The 27,989-nt window shown below is 39.8% G+C and overlaps 1 protein-coding gene across 1 annotated transcript; it reads right to left on the bottom strand.

Moving 5' to 3' along the window:
* Positions 1-758: 758 nt before the first annotated feature.
* On the bottom strand, positions 759-26,978 carry LOC148852616 (ubiquitin family protein). The gene is made up of 6 exons (XM_088945144.1): positions 26,482-26,978; positions 21,326-21,470; positions 2,180-2,294; positions 2,028-2,091; positions 1,327-1,492; positions 759-1,157 (listed from the first exon to the last, which is right to left on the bottom strand). The coding sequence occupies exons 1-6, from the start codon at positions 26,727-26,729 to the stop codon at positions 915-917; spliced, it is 981 nt and encodes a 326-aa protein (XP_088801270.1). The 5' UTR covers positions 26,730-26,978; the 3' UTR covers positions 759-914.
* Between the last annotated feature and the right edge of the window lie 1,011 nt (positions 26,979-27,989).

The following is a 27,989-nucleotide window of genomic DNA, read 5'->3' as shown; positions in this document are numbered from 1 at the left end:
GCTTGGTAGAAAATTAGAGAGAAACATAAAGATGAGGGAAAGCTCTCGAGGAATTGTCTGTTTCTCGTCTTACTTTCTGTCAAAGTCAAACCAAACACAGCCTTAAAGTCTCATCCAGGGCTTGTCTGTAGGCTGGCTCCAAGCTCAAGAAACACTTGTAACAAGTAACAATTCAAAAAATAAGGTGCCATTTGGCAAATCTTTTTAGAAAGTCCTTCCACAGCCTAAATGGCCAAAAGACATTAAGCTTTTGGGGTCTTTGTCTTTAAAGACAGACCATTTGACAAACCGCTCAGTCTACCAAGCTTTTAAAAAACACGTTTAGAGACTATCTATCATGCAGAAAGACCAGAATGTTTAATTTGAAGCTTCCCAAAATTCAGCATTTTCAGTTTTCCAAGGTCTTTCTGCGCACACATCTAATCTTTCCAGCTTATGATTACCAAAAAAAAAACGATTCAGTCTTTCGAGAAGCTCAAAAGACAACAGGGGAAAGACTTGCTACCCAAAAATAAACGACTCATAAAATAAGCTCAAAGAATAATAAGCTTAAGGACTTTCTGCAGACACAATAAGCTCTATCACTGCGGCCAGGAGTTTGACTAGGGTGGCAACTTTTTGGGGTCTGATACATGTTGGATGGTTTGGAACTGCTTGATTCATGCACGTCTCTAAATATGGTTTTACTACCCTGTGGTTGATTTTACGCCTTCTCAGAAGCCATAGATTTTTCAGGTCTATCCCGTCCCCTCCCCAAATTATCTTCAGAATCATTCCTAACTTCATTTCCCTGGAGAATTTATGTGTTAATAGAGGAAGTTTATATTTCTTAAGTAAATCGAACTCATAATAAGAGAACTATAAAATAACATAAAAGCACACTGAGAGGGATGTTGTTGGATCAATGTCTAGATTCACGAGTGCCTGCGCCTCTTGGTACTTTCAGTGTACGACTCCCAATTCCGGTGATCAAGTATGCTTATGTCACTGAGCTCAGCTATGGCAAGCAAATACTGTGTGAGCTTCACCAGTTCCTGATCACTGTCGCGGTTCGAATGGGCTTTCCTAAAAGGCCTGATTGTCAGCCCGTTCTGTGGGTTCATCACAAAATTCCTCCGGACGTCATCAAACATAATAGTGTTTTTTGAATTGTAAAACTGCAGATGAGGTAAAAAGATAATTAGTAGTATGTTAATTATAAAGAAACAAATGAGGACTGACTGTTTTTTGAATTGTAAAACTGCAGATGAGGTAAAAAGATAACCTAGTAGTATGTTAATCATAAAGAAACAAATGAGGACCCACCAGATATGTCTTGCAACTTACCTCTGGAAATTGAGCCCAGATAAGACCAAGTGGCTTGCAATCAAAGACCCCATGAGAATCTGACTTCACTGTAATCATGGCCATGTGATCCAGCAGAGCCGTTATTTTGTAGTTGGGATTGTTCAGTACCCCCAGCTGTCCCATCTTCAATTCAACCCACTTCATGCTGGGGAACATACACATAGGTATTCATGCATTCAGATCTACAACGCCTTGTGCAATAATAATCCGTATATAATGAGGAAACTAACTATACTCATGGCATGTTTGTATAATGGAGGTCCTATCCCCAACAAGAGAGATCAGACATATACTTGGTCACCCTTGCAAAGTAACATACTCTATTGCTTCGCAAAATTGGTAGATGTCTAAATACACAGGTTGTGGCCTTGGGGGGGTTATACAAGAATACCCCAATCAAAATTGTATTTGTCCCCTTTTACAAGAAAAACCAGAGCATGTTATGTGGTTAATGGTCTAGAGGATCCAAAATTCATCAATACCACCTATAGATAAGCTCCTATGCCAAATAAGAGAATCTACAGAAAAGAAACTGCTGAAATATGCAATAAATGCATTCTATAACAACACAAAATCAGAAAACCAAACATAGCATAGTCCTTATTACATAAATTTGAATCTAGGACAGAGCTATGCCTCCAATGACACACCCTCTCAAAGAATTATGGCAGGAACCTGACCTGGTGGCAGACCATATGATGATATCATATTCTGCATAAACAGCAGAGAGAAACTCATGAAGATCTGCACACAATGACACACATCATAAATAAATATTAGGGGAACGAACAAAAGAAAAGAAGCTAACTATTGCCACCAAACAACCACTTACAAGGCCGCATAAGCTCAAGTGGATTCTCTGCTGTTGACCGATGATCAAACAGAGTATAATCAATATCCAGAACAAGCAGTTTCTTATCCTTCCGGCATGGATTGAAAAGTTCAATCTGTCAGGGACACATCCAATGGTCAAATATAGGCAAAGTATGACAAAGCCATGCCTAGGTAGCATCAAATATTATCCATTTGCTCTACATCCTCCTATTCATAACATGTTAAGTATCATGTGGTGTATTATTTATCTTGTGCCATGATTGTGTTCATTTGAGGCTTCATTTGCACTAATAGTAAAAAAAATACTGTGATGTTTCTGAACTGTGCTTGTAGGTAGTGATGGCTTGTAGTGATGATGGCAGCACTTGCAGTGCTGCTACAAGTAAGGTTCTAATGAAAAAAAGATGACCCTTCTTGTGACACAACACATTATTTGAGGAAGAAAGTTACATTTCTTTAAGGAGTCTTGCTTCACTGCTACAACAAAATTTCAGTTTTACTAACAGCCCAATAAAAGAATGACAACTCAAGAAAATAGCCAACTCTTCATGATCAAATAATAAATAGAATAAAATAAAAATTGAGACACATAAGAATGAAGACCCAAAGTCTAGAAAAAAATTAATTTTGCCATTGAGGTTAAACATTACACCCTCTGGTATCTCTCTACAGTCTGCACAAAAAATAAGATCACCTCTTCTTATAAGATATTGTCTTCTTGAGATAAACAAGAAATAACAAATCAGGATCTATCAAGAAAATGGAGATTAAATTCAGATTTAAATAAAAAATAAAGAGCACATGAAGATAGGTACACACCAGACACAATAGATCAAACTAATTAACAAAACTAAGAATGATAGAAATGCTTTCCACCAATTTCTCCCCGTATTTTCCTATTTTATTTTCTTAATCATACATTTTGACACCAAAAGAGCTAACTTCCAACATTTTTGGGTTTGGGATTGACATGAAGAACAGGGTTTTCAGACCCTCTTGGAAGAGGCTCTCAGGAGATCAGTTGACAGAGAAAAATATAAGGGAAAGCAAGGAGAAAATAAAGAAAGGTGAAGAAAATAGTATAATACTAAAGAAGTAGATAAAAGATAAGGATTGGACAATCACTTCCCTTATCTGTCAGCATTCTCTTCTCGGATTAATGTACTTGATAAAGATTGATGAAGATCTAGGGATAGTTTGAAAGTCTCAAGTATTTTCCACTTTCAACAGTCTTTTCATTTGAAATTTTGAACAGGACTCAGAGTTCTCATACAATCTCAAATGTAAGCTGTTTTTCAAGTGCTATGTGTCCATTAATTATAGAATTCTGCTCTTTAAAGTTTCATGGGCATGATTAAGGTCCTTGTTTGTTATTTAGTTGCAGGTATTCCTCCTATGGAAGCCAAAATAATGTCTCAGCAAATTAGGGATGGAAATTGCAAGTTTTAAATGTTCTTGAAATTTCCACATAATTCAATTTTGGATATAGCTACCAACATGAAATATAAAAATGTTAGGCAGATATATTTTAACCAAAATTTCAATATTCAAGGATTTTGGCAATTCATTTTTCCCAAAATTGTGGATATATTATTAAAATAATGTACAATCAATACTATAAATATAATCACAAATTTTCAAATAATATAAATAAAATCAATACTTATTAAACCTTTTTTACTGAAATTCCAAATTTTCAAAAACAAAACATAACAACTAAAGGATCTAGCCTCTTTTCTTAAAGAGGTAAAGTAAAATTGTATTAATCAAAAGGAAAAAGGTATAATAGTGTTCACTGTACAAGAGCTTCTATACAAATGAACACCCTTAAGCTCAAGGACCATGCATTCCTCAAGGCAAGCCCAAATAAGTCCATACCAGGTCTTAAATTCTTAATCCCTATTTAAAAAAAAAAAGAAAAAACTTTTATAACTTTAAGTGTCTTTTAAAAAATATCTTTTATTAGGATGACTGAATGACCAGCATTAGCAAACATCTTTCATTCATCCTAATCAACAATATTCTTAAAAGACACTTAGAGTTACAAAATCTTAAGTATTAAAAAACAGAAAAAATGCAGAAAAAATTTTCAAAAAGGCGCCTGCCTTGGCACACCAAGTGCATGCCTCTTTAAAGTGTTCTGCTCGGGACCTAGGTGAGGTACTAGTAGGTCCATAAACTATGTACACCAAAATGGCCAAGTCCGTTTGCTACCAATGAAGTTTCGTCGTAATGGAGAAAACTGCTACTTGCTTGTCCAATAACTTGAAAGTGGAACTATTCCAAACAAACGCTACACCCCCTGTTGTGTTTACTGCTAGAATATAAAGCTAGTCACAGCTGAAAGCCCCAGATGCTTCTTATCATTGGGAAATCCACTTTGTGCAATTTAGTTCCCTACAACATTACGATATCTGATCTCTTCTCTTTGATGAAATCCCCTGGCTACTATTTGCCTTCTTCCCGATCCTGGTCTTCTTATGTTCCAGGAAACACTTTGATTCCCTCCATAATTAACGATGAGCCATCTACTTTTCCTTCCCACACTACCATCCCTCTCATTCAACCCTCAAGTTATCCTCAAAAGTTCCTTTTCTGTCTCCTGTTCTGTACCTTTTTCAATTCTCCAGAGAAACCAGTAAAGCCTTCATTTCTTCTTCCAAACCCTATATTACTGCCAAAAATTCTGTGAAACTGAGCAACTTGGACATCATAGTTGTTCTTCTTCCACCTTTTCTTTTCTTCTTTTCCTATAACAAAAATAGGGGTTCAGCCCCTATATTTTTGAATTTTCTTTTCTTTCTTCTTTTTCTTATCATAAATATGTTGACTTTCTAGACTTAAACATGAAGTTTTTAATTTTCTTATGAAAATTATGGATAGTTATTAAGGAAAGATGGTTATGGAACCTAGGGAACTACCCTAGGACATGTGCTTTTTACTTAAAAAAACCCATCGCCTAGGTGATTAGGCAGCAAGGCACCTCCCTGTCACCTAGCCTCACCTTGGCACCTTGAAAAATATGTTGGACATTACCCAAGAGGACACCACATTATCTTGAACACGTTTCAGATGGACATGTCAAAGATTATTTTCCCTTGCCTGCCCTTCTTGACCCTGCTACTTTGGTAAACCATGGCTAGTGGTTCCAAGTTCACTTCAATCTGTAATTCAACTTGTCTTCCTACCTAGGAAACAGTTAATTGCCTTCCATCTCTTCTGATTCAACTATCACAATCGCCCTCTGCAAGTCTATCTCCTTTATCGTCATCGATGGAGTGGTCTCCACAAACTCTAGAAGCCTGTTTTGCTCCTTAGTCAGAATTGAATCCTCCTATTGAGTAGACAGGATAACTTTGGCTGGTGATCTCTCCTCCACCAGTGTTTCCTCCCCCACCTTATCACAGCTTTTTGAACTCTCTACCCCACAAGAAGGCAGGTTGGTGTGGCCTACAAAAAAATGGAAAATTATTGTGAAGATGTACTAGAGCAGCCGAATTGTGGACAATTTGGGAAGAAAGGAATGCAAGGATATTCAAGGAAAAAGAAAGAAGCATTCAGGCTGTTGAGGATTGTATCTTGACTAGGGCCATCCACTGGTTGAGAACTTTGGACTTCTTTCATACCTTTTCCTTTGATGATATTTGGAGAAACTGGATAGCGGTGGCTAACAGCCATACAAGGAAGGACGGGGAATCTGTAGTGTGGACCCCTCCGCCTGAAGGATGGGTAAAGCTGAACTTCGATGGCAGAAGCCAAGGAAACCCAAGCCCATCGGGGATAGGAGGGGTGCTGAGAGACACAGAGAGGAACATATTAGCCTTGTTTTCAGGCCCCATGGGAATAGGAAATTCTATTAGAGCTGAGATTTTAGCGGCGGTACAAGGTATTCAGATTGCAGAACAATTAGGAGTTCAGCACTTGGTAGTTGGAGACTCTCAAATTGTTGTGGGATGGTTGAAAGACCCAGCTTCAGCTATGTGGCAACACAGAGATTTATCAAGGAAAGTAAACTGGCTTACAAGAAATATGACTGTTACCTCTCTTTGGGTGGGAAGATCAGCAAACACCTTAGCGGATGGGTTAGATAAGCAGGGGGCTACAAGGAAGCAGTTATTTTGGGCTGCTTTATAATTTTATTTATGGTTAATTCTGTTTTACTTTGATGTAATACTTTTCTGAAGAGGTAACAGCTCGTGCCTCTTCAGTGGTGTTATTTTCTGAATTAATAAATTTCTTCATTCATCAAAAAATAAAAAATAAAAGAAGGCAGGTTGTAGCTACACAACGACAACGATCCTCCTCTTGTGACCTCCTTTTCTTTCCCTTGGATAGGAGAAAAGGATAGTCAGCCCTGTTTTCACCAATTCTTATTGGTCCTAGCTTTCTTGTTTGGGAACCAAAACCTAGGCCCACCTCCCCTTCCAAATGGGCTTGCCCAAGCAAACCCCCTTGGTGAGAAAGCTCAGCATTGGGTCTGTTACTCAGGTCCAGCAAAGGGTTCTTAACCAAACCCAAAAGTGCCACAACCAGCTTATTAATGAAAATTTCATCCGCCCCTTCAAGAGATTTCTCATTCAAAATTCAAAAAGGGCCAAGCTCTCTATTTTAAAATTCAAAACTTCCCTTGGTATTTTGGTCGTTTTGGGATTTGATAGTGTGTCTTTGGAATCACCACGTCTCCCTTTCCTCTCCCTGCTCAACATACACCAGCCTCCTTCCTCTCCGGTAACTGCAATTTGACCGAAATCTTTACCTTTCAGAGCTTCTTGCATTTCAACCTAATGTGATGCTTCTTTCTCCATTTTCTTCTTAACCTCATCGATTGACCATCCTACCAATCTTCTAAGAACAATCTCCTTATCCGCTAGTGTTGCTTCCCTAAAGTCATGGGGGATTGCTTGTTTCTCCATTTTGATCTCTAACTAAATTGTAACTACGTATAAGGCATCCCCATCCACTATATTCACCGTTGGGGAAGGAACTCTATCTAGTTCACCTTTATACAAACACACTCTATAGACCAACAGAAGTCATCTGACTCATCTACTTCCAAGAAGCCTTTACATACATCTCCTATTTTCTACACAATCTAAGAACTCCATAGATGGAGAGGAAGGTCATACACTCTAACCTAGATATATCAAGGAGTATTGTTTACTTTAGTCCAGATTTCACATCTTTCTGACCAAGGCTCAAGATGAAGCAGGGCCCCTTTAATGTTTCTAGCTCCAATAATTAAGACCTTGGCTACCTCCACTGGTGATGCAAGGATGAACAACCACCACTTATCGTTGAATTTCCTCACACCCACCCCAACACAAAAATGCCAAGTTTCAATTGCCCACTAACTAATTTCATCCCCATCTAAGCCAGCCTTATCAAAGCAACCCACCAAACAACCTTGCAAGAAACTCATCTCCATAACGCCTTCCTTCTCTGCCTCCAGAAAAAAAATAATAAAAATAAAAATAAAAAAGTGTTGGAGATTTGCCTTGATTGCACAGGAACCACCCAAAGGCCACCACCCCCATTTCTGATGGTTTCCTCTGGCATCCCTTTGGGGAAACCCCATTTGATATCTTTTAACATCCTTTCCTCTGTCTAACCCTCTCCTGCTGCATTGGTTCTGCTGAAAGGTACCTGTCCTCCATCGATTCCAACCTGAGCTACTTCTATGCCGTCAGAATACACCCTTCACCCTCTTTCGAGAAATGGTTCTCTCTAGGCCCATTCGAAGCAAACAACAAATGTGAGTAGGACCAGTCATCTTTCGCTGAATCTCTCATTGGAGGAAATATCGCCATTCAAACATCTCATCATTGTTTCTCAAGCAGACAGAATTTCCCGAAGACTCCAAAATACTTAAGAACAAGTCCGGAATTTCCTGAAGACAGAATTTTCCAAAACTTTAAATCTTTGAGCAAGGGATTGTATCTAACAGATTTTCAGAACTTTAGATCAGATTTAACCTGACCCAAGATTTACATGTACAGGCTCAAATCTGGCAAGTTTTGATATCCCAGTAATGGTTGATGGACCTATTTCCTATTTGACCAAATACTCTGCAAAAAGAATCTTTGAGCAAGGGGTTATCTAACAGGTTTTCTGAACTTTAGATCAGATTTAACCTGACCCAAGATTTACATGTACAGGCTCAAATCTGGCAAGTTTTGTAACATATCCCAGTAATGGTTGGACCTATTTCCTATTTGACCAAATACTCTGCTTAAAAAAAAGAGGGTGAAGACAACCTCTGCATAGGGGGAGGGGGGATGTCAGAGAACAACGCTAACACCAAAACTGACAGGGGTGTCTAGATTTCATAGGCAAGCCTTACAGTGGCATTACCATAAATATGCTTTGGCAAAGTAGTTTCCATTTATATCTCCAGTATATAGTTAAAAATCAGGAGTATATAGGAGTTGCAGCAAGTACAACATGTAGAATTTCTGCAAAAGGTGTTTGGACGATCCATAGATTGGACAAAAAATGTCAACTTGGCATCAATCAACTAGTCTCAGCATTTTTTCAATGAGAAGGTCAACCCTTTAGCACACCCCTCCATATCAACAAATGGTGAGAAAGCTTTTGTGTGAAGTAGACAGTGGTCATGGGAAATATTACATATCCATTACCTTGTCCAAGATTAAGTGTGTTTATAACGAGAAAATGCAAGTATTTGCTTGGAAGGCCAAATTGCTAAGATATCAACTATGGATAACTCCCCCAAAGTAACCAAAACTTGGAACTTAGACTAACCACCCATGAAATTTTGGATAAACTTTCTTAACACAACCTAAAAATTATTTCAAGAGTGTAAAAGCTTGCATTGCATGGTAAGCACATAAAACAGACTACAAAATTATTACCATCTAAGATGCCCACCAAAGACCAGATACGGGACACATGAATGAATCTCCAATTCCTCAGATCCAGGACAAGAATTACAACTATCTCATTTGATGTGCTGATATCATGCTTAAATGTTCCTGCTTTTTTTTAATTTTAGCTAAAAAATATCATTTCTCAATAGTTATATCTTGCTAACTGAACATCTAACATGTAAATAGACAAATTATACATTTTAGAAATGATTATGTTAGAATAAAGTGTGTTCTGCAAGTATTCATGTAGTATTTGGTGTCATTATCATGTCTGACACAAGCTTGCCAGGCATGTGCAGGTATCCAAGTATTGTAGGTTACCATAGAATATGATTCTTTTTTTTTTTTTTGTAATGCCTTCTATTAACAGAAGAAAAGAGAAGAAATAAGGAAGAAGAGAAGAGAAGAGAGAAGGGAGAAGAGACGAGAAAGGTTTGGAGAGTTCTAATCGGTCAGGCAGCGCCAGCTTATGTTATTATATATAGGGCAACAAAAAGACCCCTATGCCCCTGCTGTAGTTTGTAGTTGTCCAAGACTGCTATCAGTCTTGAGCACTAATAAATTTCAGGTTTGGAGAGGAGAGAAGGTATAGAGGGAAGAGGAGAAAGAGTAGCGAGAGAGCAGTAGAACACAAACTTTGGGACGAAGGACAGAATCTCAACCATTCTGCCACCGCCACTTCTATTTAATATTTATAGATTATACTAGTTACATGAAAGGACACATCTGCCCTTGGTATTTACATAACACATAATAATGTAAAACTGAAAAATAAGTAACAACTAGAATAACAGCAGCTAACCCTAGGAAGACTAGGTACATTCTACCCTACGGACAGAGTGGGACCACAGCTGTGGGGCCCACATCAGTGTTCTCTACACTCCCCCTCAAGTTGGGAGTAAATGTTTATCATTCCCAGCTTGGATAGATCCGCCTCTAGCTTCTTTCTTGATATGGCTTTAGTGAGGATATCTGCTAGTTGCATACTGGATGTGATGTAAGGGACGCAAACTTCTTGAGATGAGACCCTCTCTCGTACAAAATGTCGATCAACCTCAATGTGTTTGGTTCTGTCATGCTACACCGAATTATGTGATGTGTTAATAGTTGCTTGATTATCACAATACAACATCAGGGGCTTCTCATACTCAATGCCCAACTCCTCAAGTAGAGATCTTAGCCATAGGATTTCAACCACTCCATTGGCCATGGACCTGTATTCTGCTTCAGCACTAGACCGGGAGACAACACTTCGTTTCTTTCTTCTCCAAGAGACAAGGTTACCTCCCACAAGGGCACAATATCCTAAGGTAGACCTTCTGTCATCAACACTCCCAGCCCAATAGGCATCCGTATAGACCTCCACCTTCATGTGGTTATTGTTCTTGAACAGTATACCCCTACCCAGGCATCTCTTCAAGTAGGCTAAAATTCTTTTTGCCGCAAGAAGATGTGTGTGGTTCTAGGAGAATGCATGTACTGGCTGACAACACTAACAGCATAAGCAATATCTGGCCGAGTGAGGCAGAGATATAGGAGCTTTCCTACCAATCGCTGGAACATAACCTTGTCTTCAAAAAGCTCCCCACTCTCAGCACTAATCCTGTGGTTCTGTTCAATGGGTGTATCTGCAAGCTTGACACCTAACTTTCCAGTTTCTGCCAACAGGTCCAGGACAAATTTCCTCTAAGAGATAAAGATCCCTTGTTTGGATCTAGCAACCCCAATAATCCAAAAAATACCAGAGTACACCAAGGTCTTTCCCCTCAAATTCTTGATGAAGGAGCTGTTTAAGGGACTCAATCTCATGGCTATCATTCCCTGTCACCACAATATCATCAACATATACTGCCAATAGTGTCAAGGACTCTGCCCTCTTGATGAATAGAGTATGAACTGACTAGGCCTGTATGTAACCAAACTTCACAAGGGCTAGTCTGAATCTATCGAACCAAGCCCTAGGTGACTGCTTCAAACCATACAAAGCCTCGTTGAGCCGGCAGACCTTCTTACCTGTTTCTGCATCATAAAATCCAAGAGGCAAACTCATGTAAACCTCTTCCTGCAGGTCTCCATTCAGAAAAGCATTTTTCACGTCCATTTGGTATGAAGGACAAGTGTGACTTGCTACAAGGGATAATAGGACCCGAATGGTAGTCATCTTGGCTACCGGGGCAAAGGTCTCCAAGTAATCTATGCCACGAGTCCGTATGAACCCTTTTGCAACTAACCGAGCCTTATACCTCTCAATAGATCCATCTGCATTATGCTTCACCGTAAATACTCATCTGCATCCAACTGGTTTCTTTCCTTTGGGCAGATCAACTACCTCCCAGGTGTTATTTTTCAACAGGGCATCCATCTCAACCTGCATTGCATCTTTCCATTCCGGGACAGATAGGGCTTCTTGCACTGTTCTTGGAGTATGGACATTGGAAATCGAACTAAGGTAGGACCTGTAGGTAGGAGATAGGCGATCATAGGATAAAAACTGGGAGATACAATGGGCTATAGATGTGGTACAATGTCGTTTCCCTTTACGGACGGTAATCGGAAGGTCAAGGTCATCTGTAGGAGGTGAAATGGCAACAATAGAGGAAGTCTCTGTGGGCCCTAGAACTGTAATACCTGGACTTGGAGCTGCAGATGAGATTGGAGCTGGCCTAGACTGCTGATGATCGGGATCAACCTGCCTGCATCGCCTGTGATAGACCCTCAACTCCTGATTCCCCTGACCACTCTCACCATTGCAGCTTTCCCTCAACTCCTGATCCCTCTGACCACCCTCACCATTGCAGCTCTCATCACCCAATGGAATAGGTAAAGGAACTGCCCCACTCTCACTGCTCTCCCCCTGAAGACAAAGACTCAAACCCCCACTCTCACTACTCTCCCCCTGAGGAGAAACCCGAGGATAATAGGGTATCTCCTCAAAGAAAGTGACATCCATGGAGACAAACTTCCTCCCTGAGATAGGATCATAGCAACAATAACCCTTTTGAGTTTGTGCATAACCAAGGAAGATGCATTTGGAGGCCTTGGGTTCGAACTTGGAGTGATGGGGTCCGAGAAGCTGAACAAAGTAGGTACAACCGAATGTTTTGAGGGGAATAGAAAACAACTCCTCACTTGGGTACAGAAGGGAAAAAGGAGATCTCATATCAAGGACCCGGGAAAGGACCCGATTAATAAGATATACTGCCATGAGGATAGCATCACCCCAGAAGCGAATAGGAACATTGGAAGTAAACATGAGACTTCTAGCCACTTCCAAGATGTGCCTATTCTTCCTTTCTACAACTCCATTATGCTGAGGTGTATGAGGGCAAAAGCTCTGGTGGATAACCCCATGGTTGAGAAGGTAAGATGTTAATGGTTTAGCAAGTATTTCTTTGCGTTATCAGATCTGAGAACTTTGATCTTGACATCAAATTGGGTTAGGATCATTTGGTGAAAGTTTTGGGTCAGGGCAGGTACCTCATCTTGTGAATGCATGAGATAAACCCAAGAAAAACGGGTATGGTCATCAACAAATAACGAGAAATATTTGTACCCACCCATGGAAGGAATGTGATAAGGCCCCCAAACATCAGTATGCACAATATCAAAAAAATTATTACTCCTTTTATTGCTCAATAAATAAGGCTTTCTACAATGCTTAGCAAACTCACAACTTTCACACTACAACTGAAACAACTCAATAGACTCAAATAAAACTGGAAACAGACTCTTTAGAGATCGAAAAGACAAATGACCTAATCGCTTATGCCAAAGCATAACCGGACTCACACTCTAAGAAACAAAAGACATCTTCTCTACTGACTCTTCCTGACGGAACCTCTCCCCGAGCAGATAGATCCCATTCGTCTCACGGCCAGTCCCAATCACCTTCTTTGTCTCCAAGTCCTGAAAAACACATCGGTCAGGGAAGAAGGTTACTGAGCAGTTCATATGCTTGGTAATATTAAAGATTGAAAGAAGGTTAGTGTCAAGCTTAGGAACATGAAAAACAGATGACAGGGAGATAGTATTTGATAACTCGATGTCACCCTTCCCAGAAATAGGAACCAGGGAGCCATCAACAATAGATACTTTATCCCTACCAGAAGACAAATGGTAAGTGGTAAACAGTGAAGGCAAGCTAGTCATGTGGTCGGATGCACCTAAATCTATTACCCAACAAAGTTCAATAGTACTTGGAGCTGAGGCATGGTAGGCTGAAGCTCGAGTACCTAAATGTGCAAAGGAAGATGTGGCAGGAGTTGATGGTGATTGTGTTGGCTGAGCTGAATTTCCAACTTCCTTTTCTAACTGTATTAGGGCAGCCTGAACTGCATTTAAGGTCTCTAAAGGTGCTCCTCTTGTGCCAGATGAGGATGCTGAATCAGTGTTCATGGCCACATAAGCAGTGCCCTTCTTGCTTCTCAACTTCGCAGGAACCAAGTGAGGATGCAGTTTCCAACATGTTTCTTTTGTATGTTTGGGTTTCTTACAATGTTCACATACCACATCCTTCTTGTCTTCCTTCCTCTTGTCCTTCTCTGAATCATCTCCTGATTTGGGTGTGACCGCTACAAAGGCTGGTGTGAGGGGTTGAGGTTGCATCATAACTTTCTTTTTGGTTTCTTCACTGTGATGAATGAGTATGCCTGAGAGAGAGTCACACTATCTCTAGTCAAAATCTGTTGCCGCACAATATCATACTCTGAATTTAGGTCCGCCAGAAACTCAAACATCCGGTTTGTGTCGACCTGTTTTCTATATATCTGTGCATCTTTGGAACCCTCCCACTCAAGAGTCTCTAAGTGATCAATTTCACGCCACAAGGACTGCAAAGTAGAGAAATATACTGAAACCGGTTTCTCTCCTTGTTTAAGATTTTTCACTTCACATTTCAATTCATATGCTCTGGCAACATTAAGGGGTTGGGAATAAGTTTCTTTCATCACATCCCATATCTCCTTAGTTGTCTTTGCCCACAAGTAATTGCGGCTAATATGAGGCTGCATAGAATTACACAGCCATGTCATAACCAAGTAGTTTTCTTGGATCCACTTAGTATATGTAGGGTCTCCCTTGGGGGGTTCTTTCACATCTCCCAAGAGGTACCCTAATTTACCTCTTCCCCCAATAGCCATCACGGTTGATTGGGCCCATTCCAAATAATTTGATCCATCAAACTTTACAGTTGTAATCTGACCACACATCTCAGAAACACCACCATAACTGATGTTCCCAAAGCTTTCTTCTGTCTGATTTTTAAGCTCCATCTCGATCAAGTCTCAAAAACAGCACTTGGACTACCAATCACAATCAAAAACAGTGCAGAACCGATCTGTATTCACAGTGTATGTGCACAAAACTGGGATAACTCTGATCTGAAACCAACTAGCAAGCACAACAGCAGCTGTCCGTAGGGTTCCCACCCCTTAAGAGAGTTCGAAAACCCCAAAAGACTCTGAAAAAAGCTTGGAAGTAAGTCTGATATGCTTGGCAGAATTAGGGTTTTAACCAGTCCTTAAAGTGCACAGTTCAGTTGCACAATCCAATCAGCACCGTATAGATAGACTTGCAGTAGGGTTAATATGAAACCCTAGAATCTGATCAATGCTAACAACAAACTTGGGGACAGCTCCATGTAGATCGCAAGGTTCACTTTCTAACCCTAGAGCAGAGAGAAACAAAGCTAAGGAAGTTCGGCCCAACAATAGGGTTTGCTGTAAAACCCTAGAGAATCGAAGGGAGAAAACCCTAGAATGGTTCGGCTGCCCTCTCCAAATAGGTCCAATCTATCTTCTCTGATAGAACTTCTCTTAGAAAATAAAGAACTTACAAGGAAAAAGTGTTCGCTGCCTTCCAAGGTTACCCGAACCCTAGTCTTCTCTGATCCTTCCTGACCACCAACACTCTGCAACCGTGACAAGCCTTCAACAGCTGCTAGCCCTTCTAGTGATCTCCAAGAATCAGTCTGCGAACTCCACCTTTTCAGCTTCTAGTCCTAGGAGATTCTCATGTGGTCGACTGGTACTAGACTCACATGAGAAACCCTAACTTGGCTCTAATACCATGTAGTTGTCGAAGACTGCTATCAGTCTTGAGCACTAATAAATTTCAGGTTTGGAGAGGAGAGAAAGTATAGAGGGAAGAGGAGAAAGAGTAGTGAGAGAGCAGTAGAACACAAACTTTGGGAGGAAGGACAGAGTCTCAATCATTCTACTGCCGCCACTTCTATTTAATATTTATAGATTATGCTAGTTACATGAAAGGACACATATGCCCTTGGTATTTACATAACACATAATAATGTAAAACTGAAAAATAAGTAACTAGAATAACAACAACAACTAGAATAATAGCAGCTAAGCCTAGGAAGACTAGGTACATTCTACCCTACAGACAGAGTGGGACCACAGCTGTGGGGCCCACATTAGTGTTCTCTACATAGTCAAAGTACATAAACAAAGGAAAAAATGCCATTTAACCAGACCAAACAGGCCCTAACTAAGCAGAATACAATCATAAATGTAAAGGAAAACATTCCAACACTCCTCAAGTTGGGACATAGATGTCAATCGTGCCCAACTTGTCACAAAAATTACTATGCCGTACATGATGAAGGCCCTTGGTGAAGATGTTTGCAAGTTGTTCTTCTGAACTGACATATGGAGTGCACACTCCACTCACAAGTTTTTCTCTAATAAAATGCTTGTCCACTTCAATATGTTTTGTTCTACCATGGAGGGTTGGGTTAGCAGCAATGTTGATAGCAGTTTTATTGTCACAATAGAGTGACATAGGTTTGTTAACTACAAAACCCAGTTCACCTAACAGGCCGCATGACTTCAGCAACTCCATGAGGCATAGCTTTGTATTCCGCTTCAGCACTGGACCTAGCCACCACACTTCACTTCTTACTTCTCCAGGTGACTAAGTTTCCTCCCACAAAGATACAATACCCACTAGTAGACTTTCTATCAGCAACTGCCCCTACCCAATCAGCATTTGTATACACTTCAACCTCCAAATGCCCATATTTCTGGAATAGCAAACCAGCTCCTGGGAACTTCTTGAGGTATCTAAGGATCCTTTCTGTAGCTTCAAAGTGAGTTGTCCTAGGATTATGCATGAACTGATTAAGGACACCCACTACATAGGCAATATCAGGCCTGGTCATAGACGAGTATAAGAGTCTCCCTATAATTCTCTGGAACTTCTTCACATCTTTCAAAAACTCCCCTTGACTGTCTCCCAACTAATGGTTAGGCCCAATGGATGAATCAATTGGCTTCACTACCAACTTGCTTGTATCCTCTAATAGATCTAGTACATATTTCCTTCAGGAACTAAAGATGCCATTTTGATAGCAGGCGGCTTCAATCCCAAGGAAATAACCATAGTTGTCAAGGCGACAAGGCACCCTTTGAAGCTTGCCTCGCCCAATCGCCTAACAGTTTTCTACTTCCTACTATAATTATAAAATAGACATTATTAAACTAAAATAATCATTTTGTGTGTTTATATACTAATTTCTTTTTATTATTTCCTTATTTATTAGGGTTTAATCAACAAAACATTAAAAATGCTGTATTGAACCCTCGAAGACTTAAAAATCTGAACCAATAAGTAAGGAAGAACTAAAAATTTTATCTAATCAGCACATTTTCCTCTTCCATACCTTCTTCTTCTTCTTCTTCTACTACCAATACTTTTTATTTTCTTCTTTTCCTATAACAAAACTAAGGGTTCAGTCCCTATATTTTTTGAATTTTATTTTCTTTCTTCCTTTTCTTCTCATGAATATGTTGATTTTCTATACTTCAATATGAAATTTATACTTTTCTTACAAAAACCATGAATAATTATTAAAGAAATATGGTTATGGTACCTAGGGAACTACCCTAGGATCTATTTTTTAACATAAAAAAATTCATCGCCTAGGCGCCCCCCAGTCGCCTAGCCTCGCCTTGGCGCCTTGAAAACTATGGAAATAACATAACAAACCTAGATCTTTTACCTCGAATTGAGAGTCTAAGAATTTCTTCAACTTATGTATTTTAGTCTTCCAATCTCCTGTAACCACTACGTCATCAACATACAAAATTAAAATTGCAATTTTCCCTTCACCTTTCTTCACAAACAGAGTATGATCTGATTGGCATTGTTTGAACCCCATTTGGTGTATAGCTAAGTGAAACTTACTAAACCAGGCTCGAGGTGATTGTTTCAACCCATATAATGATTTTTTTAACCTACACACCTTCTGCTAACTACCTTTGGCACAAAAGCCTAGAGGTTGAGTCATGTACACCTCCTCTAGGTCACCATTAAAGAATGCATTTTTAATATCCAATTTGTGAAGTTCCCAATCAAGATTGGCTGCCAATGAAAAGAGGATTCTGATAGAATTCATCTTGGCTACTAGAGCAAAGGTCTCTACATAGTCTACTCCATATACTTGTGTAAACTCTTTGGCCACCAATCTGGTTTTGTACTTTTCTATCGTACCATCAGCCCTATGCTTCACTGTGAACACCTACTTGCATCCCACCGATTCCTTTCCTTCAAAATAATCTACCAACTCCCAGGTGCCATTTTTGTGTAAGGCATTAAATTCTTCCTCCATTGCATCTGTCCATTTAGGTTTGGATAAAGCTTCTATCACATTCTTAGGAACAGAAACACTATCAATGGAGGAAAGGAACACACAATATGAAGGTGAAATATGATCATAAAGCAGAAAGTGAGAGATGGGATGATTAGTAATACAAGATTGAACACCCTTTCTCTTAGCAATAGGAACACCAAGATCATTAATAACAGGGGAATCAATACCAAGAGGTTCAGGCATATCAACGGGAACAAGTGTACCTGGCTGATGAGGAGGATCTGCCTCTAGAAAGTTTGATGATATTGTTTGCATAGTTTCAGGTTCCACGGCTCTTGACTATGTTGTCCCTTATGGCGGTGTAGGAAGACATGAAATGGAGGAGGATCAGGAAGAAGAGGTAATTGAGTCTGAGTTTGGGTGTTTTTTTCCTCCTTAACCCTACTCTCCCCCTAGGGAGAAACCAAGAAAAAAGGTTGACTCTCAAAGAAGGATACACCCATAGAGACATAGTACTTGGGTGAGGCAGGGTCATAGCAACAATAACCCCTTTGAGAAAAAAGGGTAACCAAGAAAAGCACAAGGAATGGCACGAGGATCGAGCTTACCGCGAGAAGGGGACAAATCATGAACAAAGCAATGACACCCAAAGACACGAATTGGAATAAGGGATAGAGGAGCCATAAGAAACAAAAGTTGATGTGGGGACTTATACCTTAGTAACTGAGATGGCATACGATTGATGAGATATGCAACAGACATAACAACATTCATCCAAAAGCGTTTTTAAAACATTTACATAGAGTAATAAACCACGAGCTACTTCGAGAAGATGATTTTTCCTTTCAATGACACCATTTTGCTGGGGTGTCCTAGCATAAGATCTCCGACGAAGAGATCCACATGAAGCAAAGAACTCCGTGAGATCACTATGGAAGTACTCCTTTGCGTTGTCCAACTGGAAAATATGAATCTCAATTTGGAATTGAATAAAAATCATGCGTTGAAAATCTTTCACAATCATTGGCACTTCATATCTAGATCGCATAGGATAAACCCATGTATATCTAGAGTAGTCATCAATCAAAGTAATGAAATACTTCCATCCAGTCTCAAAAGGTAGAGTAACAGGGCCCCAAATATTAGAATAGACAATATGAAACGGAAATTCAGATCATTTATTTCTTAAAGGAAACAAATTTTTACAATGTTTGCTCAATTGACATGTCTGACACTGTAACTCACTAACTAACAAAGACTTAAATAACTCAAGAAACATAAGTTTTATAGACTCAAACGAAAGATGACCAAGACGACTATGCCATAAGTAGGCATGACTCTCACTAGATGAATTTAAGGACTCTGTAGCCACAAGACCGGCTTTATTCTCCAACATGTAGAGACCATCCACCATGTTTCCTCTACCAATCGTCTTTCTCGATGCCAAATCCTAAAACACACATGAAGAAGGAAAGAAGGTCACTGAACAATTCAATGAGTGAGTAATACTGCTAATGAAAAGTAAATTAATAGGTAATTTAGGAACATGCAACACATTAGAGAGGGTAAGACCGAACGGAAGGGAGATGGTTCCTTGACCGGCTATGGTGGAGAATAATCCATCAGCTAGTCTCATCTTATCTCTCCCAGAGAGGACGTTATATGCTTGGAATAAAATTGACTTACCAGTCATGTGATTTGGGGCTCCAAAGTCAATTATCTAAGGAGAATCAAATGTATGAAATGACACATGGAAAGCAGTGGCAGTGTTACCAGATGTAGACGCAAAGGAAGTAGGAGTAGGGTCATAATCCATTTGGCGAAGTGTCCTACCATATAATTCCAAGTTGTCACGAAAGGAGTTGATAATTTCTTCCTTCGGGTCAGAACCAGAGTGTTGCTCCTGGGGTACCATGGGATAATCTCTTGAGATGCCACATTTGCTAAGTTATATTTCTTCCAACTCTGTTGGATTGGCTTCTTACTCTGATCAGATGCTAATTTCTTACTCAATTCCTGAGCCATTTAGGCTTACCATGGAGTTCCCATATTTTACAATTTGTTTCAGCCCACATAAATGTCTTCTTTACTTGTGGCAGCATGAAAACCAAGAGCCATGACATCACCATACTATTTTCTTGGTCCCACCTGTCATGTTCAGCACTTCCAGACTTTGGTTCCTTAACTTTACCATTGATATACCCTATTTTCCCCCTAGCAGTAATGTAAAGTTTAATTCCCCTAAACCATTCAAGGTAGTTTAGTCCATCAAAGGGAATTACAGCCATGGGAAAACTCATATCCATCCCATTCCGTTTTGACCTCCTGAAATCCCAGAGGTTGCAGAATTCTCAGAGGACATGATTCAAGAACACTTTTCAGTTTCAACACACATTAAGATCCCTCCTAATACCCAAAAAGGTCCAAGAAAACACACTATAGATGCAGTTCACATGCACACACTCTGGTCTGGATACAATCTGAACACAGACCAGCTCCAATTCTCTTAAAAAAAATTCAGGTTGATTTCAGCACTGCACAAGTTTTACAGTCCCAGTCCACCAATTTTCCAAATCACCTAAACACACCAACTACTAGGAGAGATCACAAAGCAGTGAAGTCACACCAAAACTTGGTAAAAACAGGTCATTCGTGACCTACAAGTAACCCATTCTCAGGTACAGGATCACATGATCCACAGAAAAGAGGTCTGAACCTCACAATTCCTCTTACTGCACTCAGCAGTCTCGTTTCATAGGGATTTTCTTGGTACACGATCAAGGAAAAAAAAAAGTAAAAAAAACTTGTACCAGTCGTAGGTCAACTTCTCTGATCTCAGTTGAAGAAGACAGCAAGGTAAAGAAGAACTAGTTCGATCTGCTCTCAGACCCAGTAGAACCACTATGATGCCATATTAGCAGAAGAAAAGAGAAGAAATAAGGAAGAAGAAGAGAAAAGAGAGAGAAGATAGAAAGGAGAAGAGAAAGGTTTGGAGAGTTCTAATCTGTCTGGCAGCGCCAGCTTATGTTATTATACATAGGGCGACCATAAATAAAAGGGAAAATACCCTTATGCCTCTGCTGTAGTCAAAGTACATAAACAAAGGAAAAAAGGCTATTTTAACCAGACCTAACAGACCCTAGCTAAGCAGAATACAATCATAAATATAAAGAAAAACATTCCAACACCTCCCATGAATCTTTAAGATTTATCATATGTTTGCCGGTTCCTTTGGATAAGAGCAAGGTGTTAGTGGAAGCCTGGGCTGATGTGCAATGCACACCAGACGCACACACGCCTCTTTAAAGGGGCTGCGCCTGGGCCTAGCCACCTAGATGAAGCATAGACACTGAAATGCACCTCACCTGTTTGCCTAGGCACACCTTTTAAATCACTGATTCCTATTAAGCTACCTGGGCAGTGGAGACTGATAAGAGAACATTAACCAACTCAGTGAGTAGCCTTATACAAAATGCATCTATTATAGTAAAATAATTTCAATACAAACACCAGATGGACAACCATAACAACAAGTAAACTAGAAACAATAATAACATCATATGATTCTAAACACACAATGACAATAGGCCCATAATTATTTAATCAATGTAATAGGACTACAATTATAAGGAATGAGATAACAACAATATACCTTATATTGACTGATACGTCGCCTCAATTTCTGTTTGTTGACTTCATTATCTTTAATGTCAACAACTTCTTCTTGCCCAAGCTCAAAATCATCAATGATCTCCGGGGCATCCACTTGATCCACAAAAATTTCATCTTCAACAGTACTGGAAAATCAGTGTTAGGACACTGCAAGATTGAAGATATATGTACAAACTCAATATAACACATCAGAACAACATATCCAGATTTGACAAGACAGCAGAGACAAACACAAGATTGAATTTTTCTTATCATCTTATACAAGCACTGCACAAAGAGAAATCTATTTCTGAAATAGCCTTATAGAATAAAGAAAAAAAAATCTCTCAGACAGTAGTAATCTCCAGCAAGTAGAGAACTCATTTAGTCTACACTAAGGATGGGAAAGAGAAAGGTCCTACAGGGTGTATGCAGTAAGTAAATAAGGGGAATTAAGAATTTAAATATGTATGTCCAAAATTGTTTGTCGTTTGGGCACCAGTGAGTTGTCTAATTCATAAATTACTGGCAGTGGGCTTTGGGCTGAGAACTTGCTGCTGATCTGCTTCTTGAGAGATGAAACGAGGAAGACCAAATGGATGAGGGACCCATTTGAGAAGTTAAATACAGGCCAATCCAATGAAGCACCTTGGATTGTCCATAGTAAACCCATTCACCCACTCAAAATCAAAACCCATATTCATTTGACTGTACACCCTTCTCACACAAGATTGAGATTCTTTGAGATGCTCAAACAGTGCATGAAGAATCTCTTCTCTTTCCATTCTTTGTCTACTGCTTCTATTCTTTGTCCACTGCTTCCATGGACATTTGTCATCATCATTATCATCTAAGCCTTATCCCAATTATATGGGGCAGCTACATGAATCCTGTTTCACCATTCTGTTCTGTTTAGTTTAGTGTCATATCCATTGTTAAATTTTGGGCATTTATGTCATTTCTTACAACATCAACCCATGTCCTTTTTAGTATGCCCCTAGCCCTTCTAGCCTCTTCAACTTGCAACAGATAGCTTCTTCTCACAGGTGCAATAATGATCTTCTATGCATGTGACCAAACCATTTCAGCCTACTTTCTCTCATTTTATCACCTATGGAAGCTACTCCTAGGTTCCTTCAAATGACATTTGTGTGTAACCTGATGGAGCTACTTCTTTGTCGAAGTATGGACATTATTTTGTAACAAAATTCAGCCTCTGGAATCCATTTTACTCACTCTTTCAGCTTGGAGCTTGTTAAACATCTAAACACACCATTATCTAGTTAACCACCTTCACTTGCCCATTTATTTATGGATGGTAAGAGGAACTAAAGTTGAAGACGGTCATTCCAAAACATTCTTGTGAATAGGAGCAGTTAAGGCAAGGATGGTTTGGACAGCTCCCATTGAAGATTGGTTGGAACTAAACTTTGATGGGAGCAGTCAAGGCAACCCAGGTCCATCTGGCATAGGAGGGGCTGTAAGAGACAATGAAGGAAATTTAAGAGCCATCTTTTCAGGACCAATGGGAAATGGAGACTCTTAAAGGCACAACTATATGCAGCCCAAGAAGGCATCCAGATTGCAAAAGAATTAGGCGTGAAGAAATTGATGATAGAAGGGGACTCCAAGGTGGTGGTGGGTTGGCTAAAAGACCCAGATTCAGTGATTTGGTGTTACAGAAATGAAATGAAGATGTTCAAATGGCTAACACAACAGAAGATTTTAACTATACAATGGGTAGTAAGGGAGGCCTATGCACTGGCTGATTCTCTAGCCAAGCAAGGGGTAACTAGGGATCAGATGTACTGGGCCCATTTGTAAATCTGTTGTATTTCTTTGTTAAAGAGTGAGGCTGCACCTCACGCCTCCCACTCAGATGCTTGTAACAGATGCTATCCTTTGATTCTAATGAAAATGGATGAAATTTATTTATAAAAAAAGGGGGAATATGGATCAGAGCATATTGAGCAACCTAAATACTTCTTCAAAGATCACTTGGGCTACACTAGCAGCTGCACATGGATGGATGGGAATAAGGATGAAGTGTGCATGTTGGAGTTGGACAGCCAGTCCACCATCACATATTGGACTTGATAGCTGGATTACAATAGCAGCTTCAGTAGTCCAGCTGGAAATAAATACTCCAACTTGTGACATTGGCATGTGTCACACTGCCAATAAAAGAAAATTTCATTAAAAAATGAAACAGAGAGAGTACAAGTAGTTGTAATAAGAGATCACAACAGCAGAAATACAACTTTTACCCCCCAACTCAGACTAATAACCAACCAAACTGCATACACAAATAATCAATCAATTCCTAATATAGATACAAGCTTCCTGTCATACAGAACCACGGGCATAATAGAACAACCCAAAACATCAGTCCATATAAACGAGGTTTCTGTATATCTGCAAACGTTCATCAATCTTTTTCAAACAGCCCTTTACTTTCTATTCAGAAGAACCACCCCTGCCCCCATCCCAATAACTCCCCCCCCTCCGGCACTCCTTGATAAGATCTTTAATTTATTGTCATGTGCCTTTCCAATAGAAAATAGCACAGATTCGATGCAATATCTCATGGTATCCTTTATGTGTACTACAATAAATGTACTACAACAAATTTCCTTGATAATGATGGGAATGAGAGGAGAGTCTTAACTCAAGTAAATACAAGTTTTGAAGAGTGAATTGTTGAAGATAGAGGAAGTTCTTCCTGATCCCAGCATGGCTATCGTCTTGGGCTGTCTATCTGAAATCTTCCCACCACCTACCTTGGTCTTCCCTTGGGAGCCCAAAGCAGCTCTAAGAAGATCTGGGATCCAGTTATTGACAGATTTGACAGGAAACTGGCAATGTGGAAATCTAAATATTTATTAAAGGGAGGCAAGCTCACTCTAATTAAGTGTATTATTGTCTTCATTCATTCCCAATTTATTACCAATCATTATTTCAGATCCCTGCCAGTGTTGCAAAATGAGGCTCTTCTTATGGGCTGGGTGGAAGAACAGCTTCAAGTTTAATTTGGTAAGATGGAAATCTGTGTGTAAATCAAGGAGAACTGGAGGTTTAGGAATCAGAAATATTAAAGCTGTTAACAAGGCTCTACTTGGTAAATGGTGCCGGAGATTCAGCAAAGAGAGGAACAACCTCTGGAGAAGAATCATTGCAGATAAGTGTGGGCTCATAAATCTAGGGTGGGACTCAGGTCCTGGTCTTCTCCCAAGGGGATGAACCTTGTGGGGCAATGCTGTCTCTATCTTCCCTGGTGGGACTCAGGTCCTGGTGTGGGACACAGCTCTAAATGAAAGGTTTCCCCTCTCTCTTTGACATCGCACGGGATAAAGATGCTGTAGTGGAAGACTGTTTTGATTTGATGAATGGTGAGGTTATATGGAGCCCTACTTTCAGAAGAAATCTTAATGATTGGGAAATAGGTCCACTAGCAAATCTTCCAAGTCATATTCACAGTTTCAAGCCCAACCCACAGTCAGATGATGAAAGAATTCGGGCTTGGGAGGCTTTTCACACCTTCTCCTCTAAGTCTTTCTACAACAACCTTGTGGCTGGTGAGGAAGGAGACTTCCCTTGGACTTTAATCTGGAAATCCCACGCTCCTTCAAAAGTAGCCTTCCTGGTTGGACTGCAGCACTTGATAAGTGCCTAACTGCAGATCAGCTGCTCAGAAGAGGGATGCAGCTTCCTAGTTTCTGCTGTCCTTTCTGCGATGAAGCTCCTGAAACCTCTAATCACATTTTTATTCACTGCAACTTCTCTCAGCAGCTCTGGGGAATGGTTCTTTCCTGCTTTGGTGTTTCTTCTTGCCCACCTGTTTCAGTCCTACAGCTGCTTCAGGGGTTGACCCTTGAGGGTCTGAATGTAAGACACAAGCTGCTTTGGAAGATTTTTCCAGCTGCTATCCTTTGGGCCCTTTGGAAGGAAAGGAATAGCAGGATTTTTGACAATCTTTCCAATGACATAGTTTCAGTTCAGTCAAGAACAAAGTTATATGTTTTCTATGTTCCTGGTTAAGTGTACAAAGAGCTTTCATTGGTTCAGCTTTTTCCTTTTTTGCGAGTTGGACCTTTCTTTATTTGATCTCTCAGATCTTTTTGTAAATTCCCAATGTACAAGTTCTCATTGTACATGGGCTGATGTATTTGGTTTTCTTTGCAATACAATACTTTTCCTACTTCAAAAAAAAAAAATATACAAATTTTGAAGAAGAGAACCTCTTTGGTATTCCACCCCACAGCTTCACCTTCTTGACCCCACTTCACTGACCTTCGTAACTAATCACAAGGTAGATCTCTCTAGATTCTTTTTAGGTTTGATTGTTTGTTTGACAAAAATGGATTGCTTTACCTAATTCGTAGAAATAGAGATTCACATGCATAATGAAGTGTAATCAAATCAAGATTTCTCAATCCTTCATGGTTTAGGATTGAATAAAGTTCTATTGAAGGGATTGTCTCTCCTCTCATTTGTGCATTTTTCTACACTATTTCTCCATCGAGCATAGCCTAAGGATGAGGAAAGATGAGAAAAAACATTCTCAGTGACTCAGTATTTCAGTTTAAAAGCAACATACATGAACAACATAGATCACATGTATGCAAGAGAACGATCAACTTATAACTTAAGCTTCTCAGTGTTTGACCAAAACCTTGCATTTTTTGTAACTTTGTATTTCAAGCAGGATAATTTCAGCTTCTACCAAAACGTTCCAATGGAAATTTAAAACCACAGCACAAACATTGTAAATTTCTCCTATATGGTGTTACTTGCACATATTCATGAGCCAAAGTTAAGGTGTCACAATGACTATGCATACTCTTGCCCCTTAATCCTACCAAAACACTGCATTAGTCCATCTCCGCGCAACAAACAGGGGAGTGAATGCACCATAAAGCAACAATAATCAGGTTGTTCAGTTTTTCAGATGAATTGATTAAGAAACTCACTAAAGCTCAAAGAATGCAATTTTTCATTCCAATAAACAAACACAACGTCTGGAATTCAGCTCATTCCAACTCACCAATAATAAGAAAAAGAAATGTAATCAATTGATCGATTAACCAGCAAGAATCAGTGAAGTAAAAAAGAAAGGTGGCTTGATAGGTAGTAAATAAGTTTAAGTAGACATCTTACCCGACCATGGTCATCTTTACAGATGATTTGAGGGGAAGTTCGGAGAGAAGAACGGAATCGTCAGCGAGCTTGGGGCCGACTTTAGGGTAAAGGAGCTTCTGGCGTTTCGGGAGCACTTTCGTGAGTTCACAGATCCGCCGCTTCAGCTCCCCAACGCTGTCGTCTCCACAGACTCTCACCGTGTATTCCTTCCCACTCCATCGCACCGTCAGAGTCAGCTCCTCATCCGACAAAGACGATGATGCCATCAACAAGCTCGCTACTCTTCCTTCCGTCAGGGTTTCAGAATCTCACACCGCCGGCGCTCTAGCCTGCCAGTAACTCCGCACAACTTTTCAGTCTTCAGTCCTTAGTAGTTAGTACTCATTCGTTGGGTTTTCGGTCTTTCGCACGTTATTGGAGTGATATAGGACTTGTGTTTGGTTGGCTTTGTTAAAAGAGGCAGGAGTTAGAGCCAGAGTTTGGGTGGGTCTAACCCGAGAGCCATCCGGTTCAATCAAAATTTTTATGCACGTTGGGTTTGAGTTTTCAAACTTGCAAGTTGGGCTTGGGTAAAAAAAAAAAAAAAAATAGGTTTAACATAAATTCAGGTTGGACTTGAGTTGAGGGCTCAGCTAGTCTGAGCCCGATCAGACCCAATCTGACTTGAGTTAAAAGCTCAACATGCCCAAAGCCCAAAACCTATCCCAGGCTCTATTTGGGCTTGGGTTGGTAAACTCGATCTTAACCTTGAGTTGGGCCAAACCTGAGCTCAAGTTTGAGATTTTGGATTGGGCTTGGGTTGACTTTCAAACTTGATCCAATCCACCTAAGTTGCATCTCAACAACAACACTGCCACAAAGACCCCCTATATTTTTTTTTTGCGACAAACACCTTTTGTACTTTGGCTGTTAGACAAATACCCCCTTGTTAGCAATATGTTAATTGACTTAAAAAGGATTCCCCTTTGACCATTTAAAGTTTTCTAAATGCCCAAATTACCTTTTCTAATTTATTTTATCAAATTTATCCAAACACCAGATACTCTATAGTCTAAATCATGGCAGCATCTTGCGGTGCTATGAACTATTAAGCAAGTTCACCGGAGACAAGAAACAATCACTGTACTTGATCGGCTCTATCAACTCCTGGTTGCTCTGAAAATTACGACATCAGCCCTTCGATACGCAATAGAGATTTACTTATCTTTGGCCCATGGAACAGGAAAATTACGACTATCTCATCTCCTATGTTGTATGAAATCATAGGGCACCTTCTCCATGTAAATTCCAAATCTATGTTGGCTGCTTCAATTTCTAGTGTAAATTCAATCTCCAACACCTTCTCCCTGCCATGTCCTTAATTTATCTCATGTATTTCTTATAACTCTGAAACACCTACCATTTAGCACCGATGAAAATGGGTTAAACCCCATATATTTTCGGAATCTTTGATCATAATCATTAGGTGTAGGTTTACTTCCATCTTAAGGCCCCATTTGGATGTAGAGTGCAAAACTTTATATTTT

Source organism: Nelumbo lutea, chromosome 5, assembly GCF_056320005.1.
Source record: "Nelumbo lutea isolate HS-2025 chromosome 5, American lotus-T2T, whole genome shotgun sequence".
NCBI lineage: Eukaryota > Viridiplantae > Streptophyta > Magnoliopsida > Proteales > Nelumbonaceae > Nelumbo > Nelumbo lutea.
The sequence above is the reverse complement of the archived record's forward strand: the minus strand, read 5'-3'. Positions and strand labels throughout refer to the sequence as shown.

Coding starts and splice junctions, on each gene's coding strand:
- LOC148852616 (XM_088945144.1), bottom strand. CDS start 26,729: ATGGCATCATCGTCTTTGTCGGATGAGGAGCTGACTCTGACGGTGCGA. Junction 21,471..26,481: donor GTAAAGATGACCATGGTCGG/GTAAGATGTCTA, acceptor CTGATTTTCCAG/TACTGTTGAAGATGAAATTT. Junction 1,158..1,326: donor TCTGGGCTCAATTTCCAGAG/GTAAGTTGCAAG, acceptor CCTCATCTGCAG/TTTTACAATTCAAAAAACAC.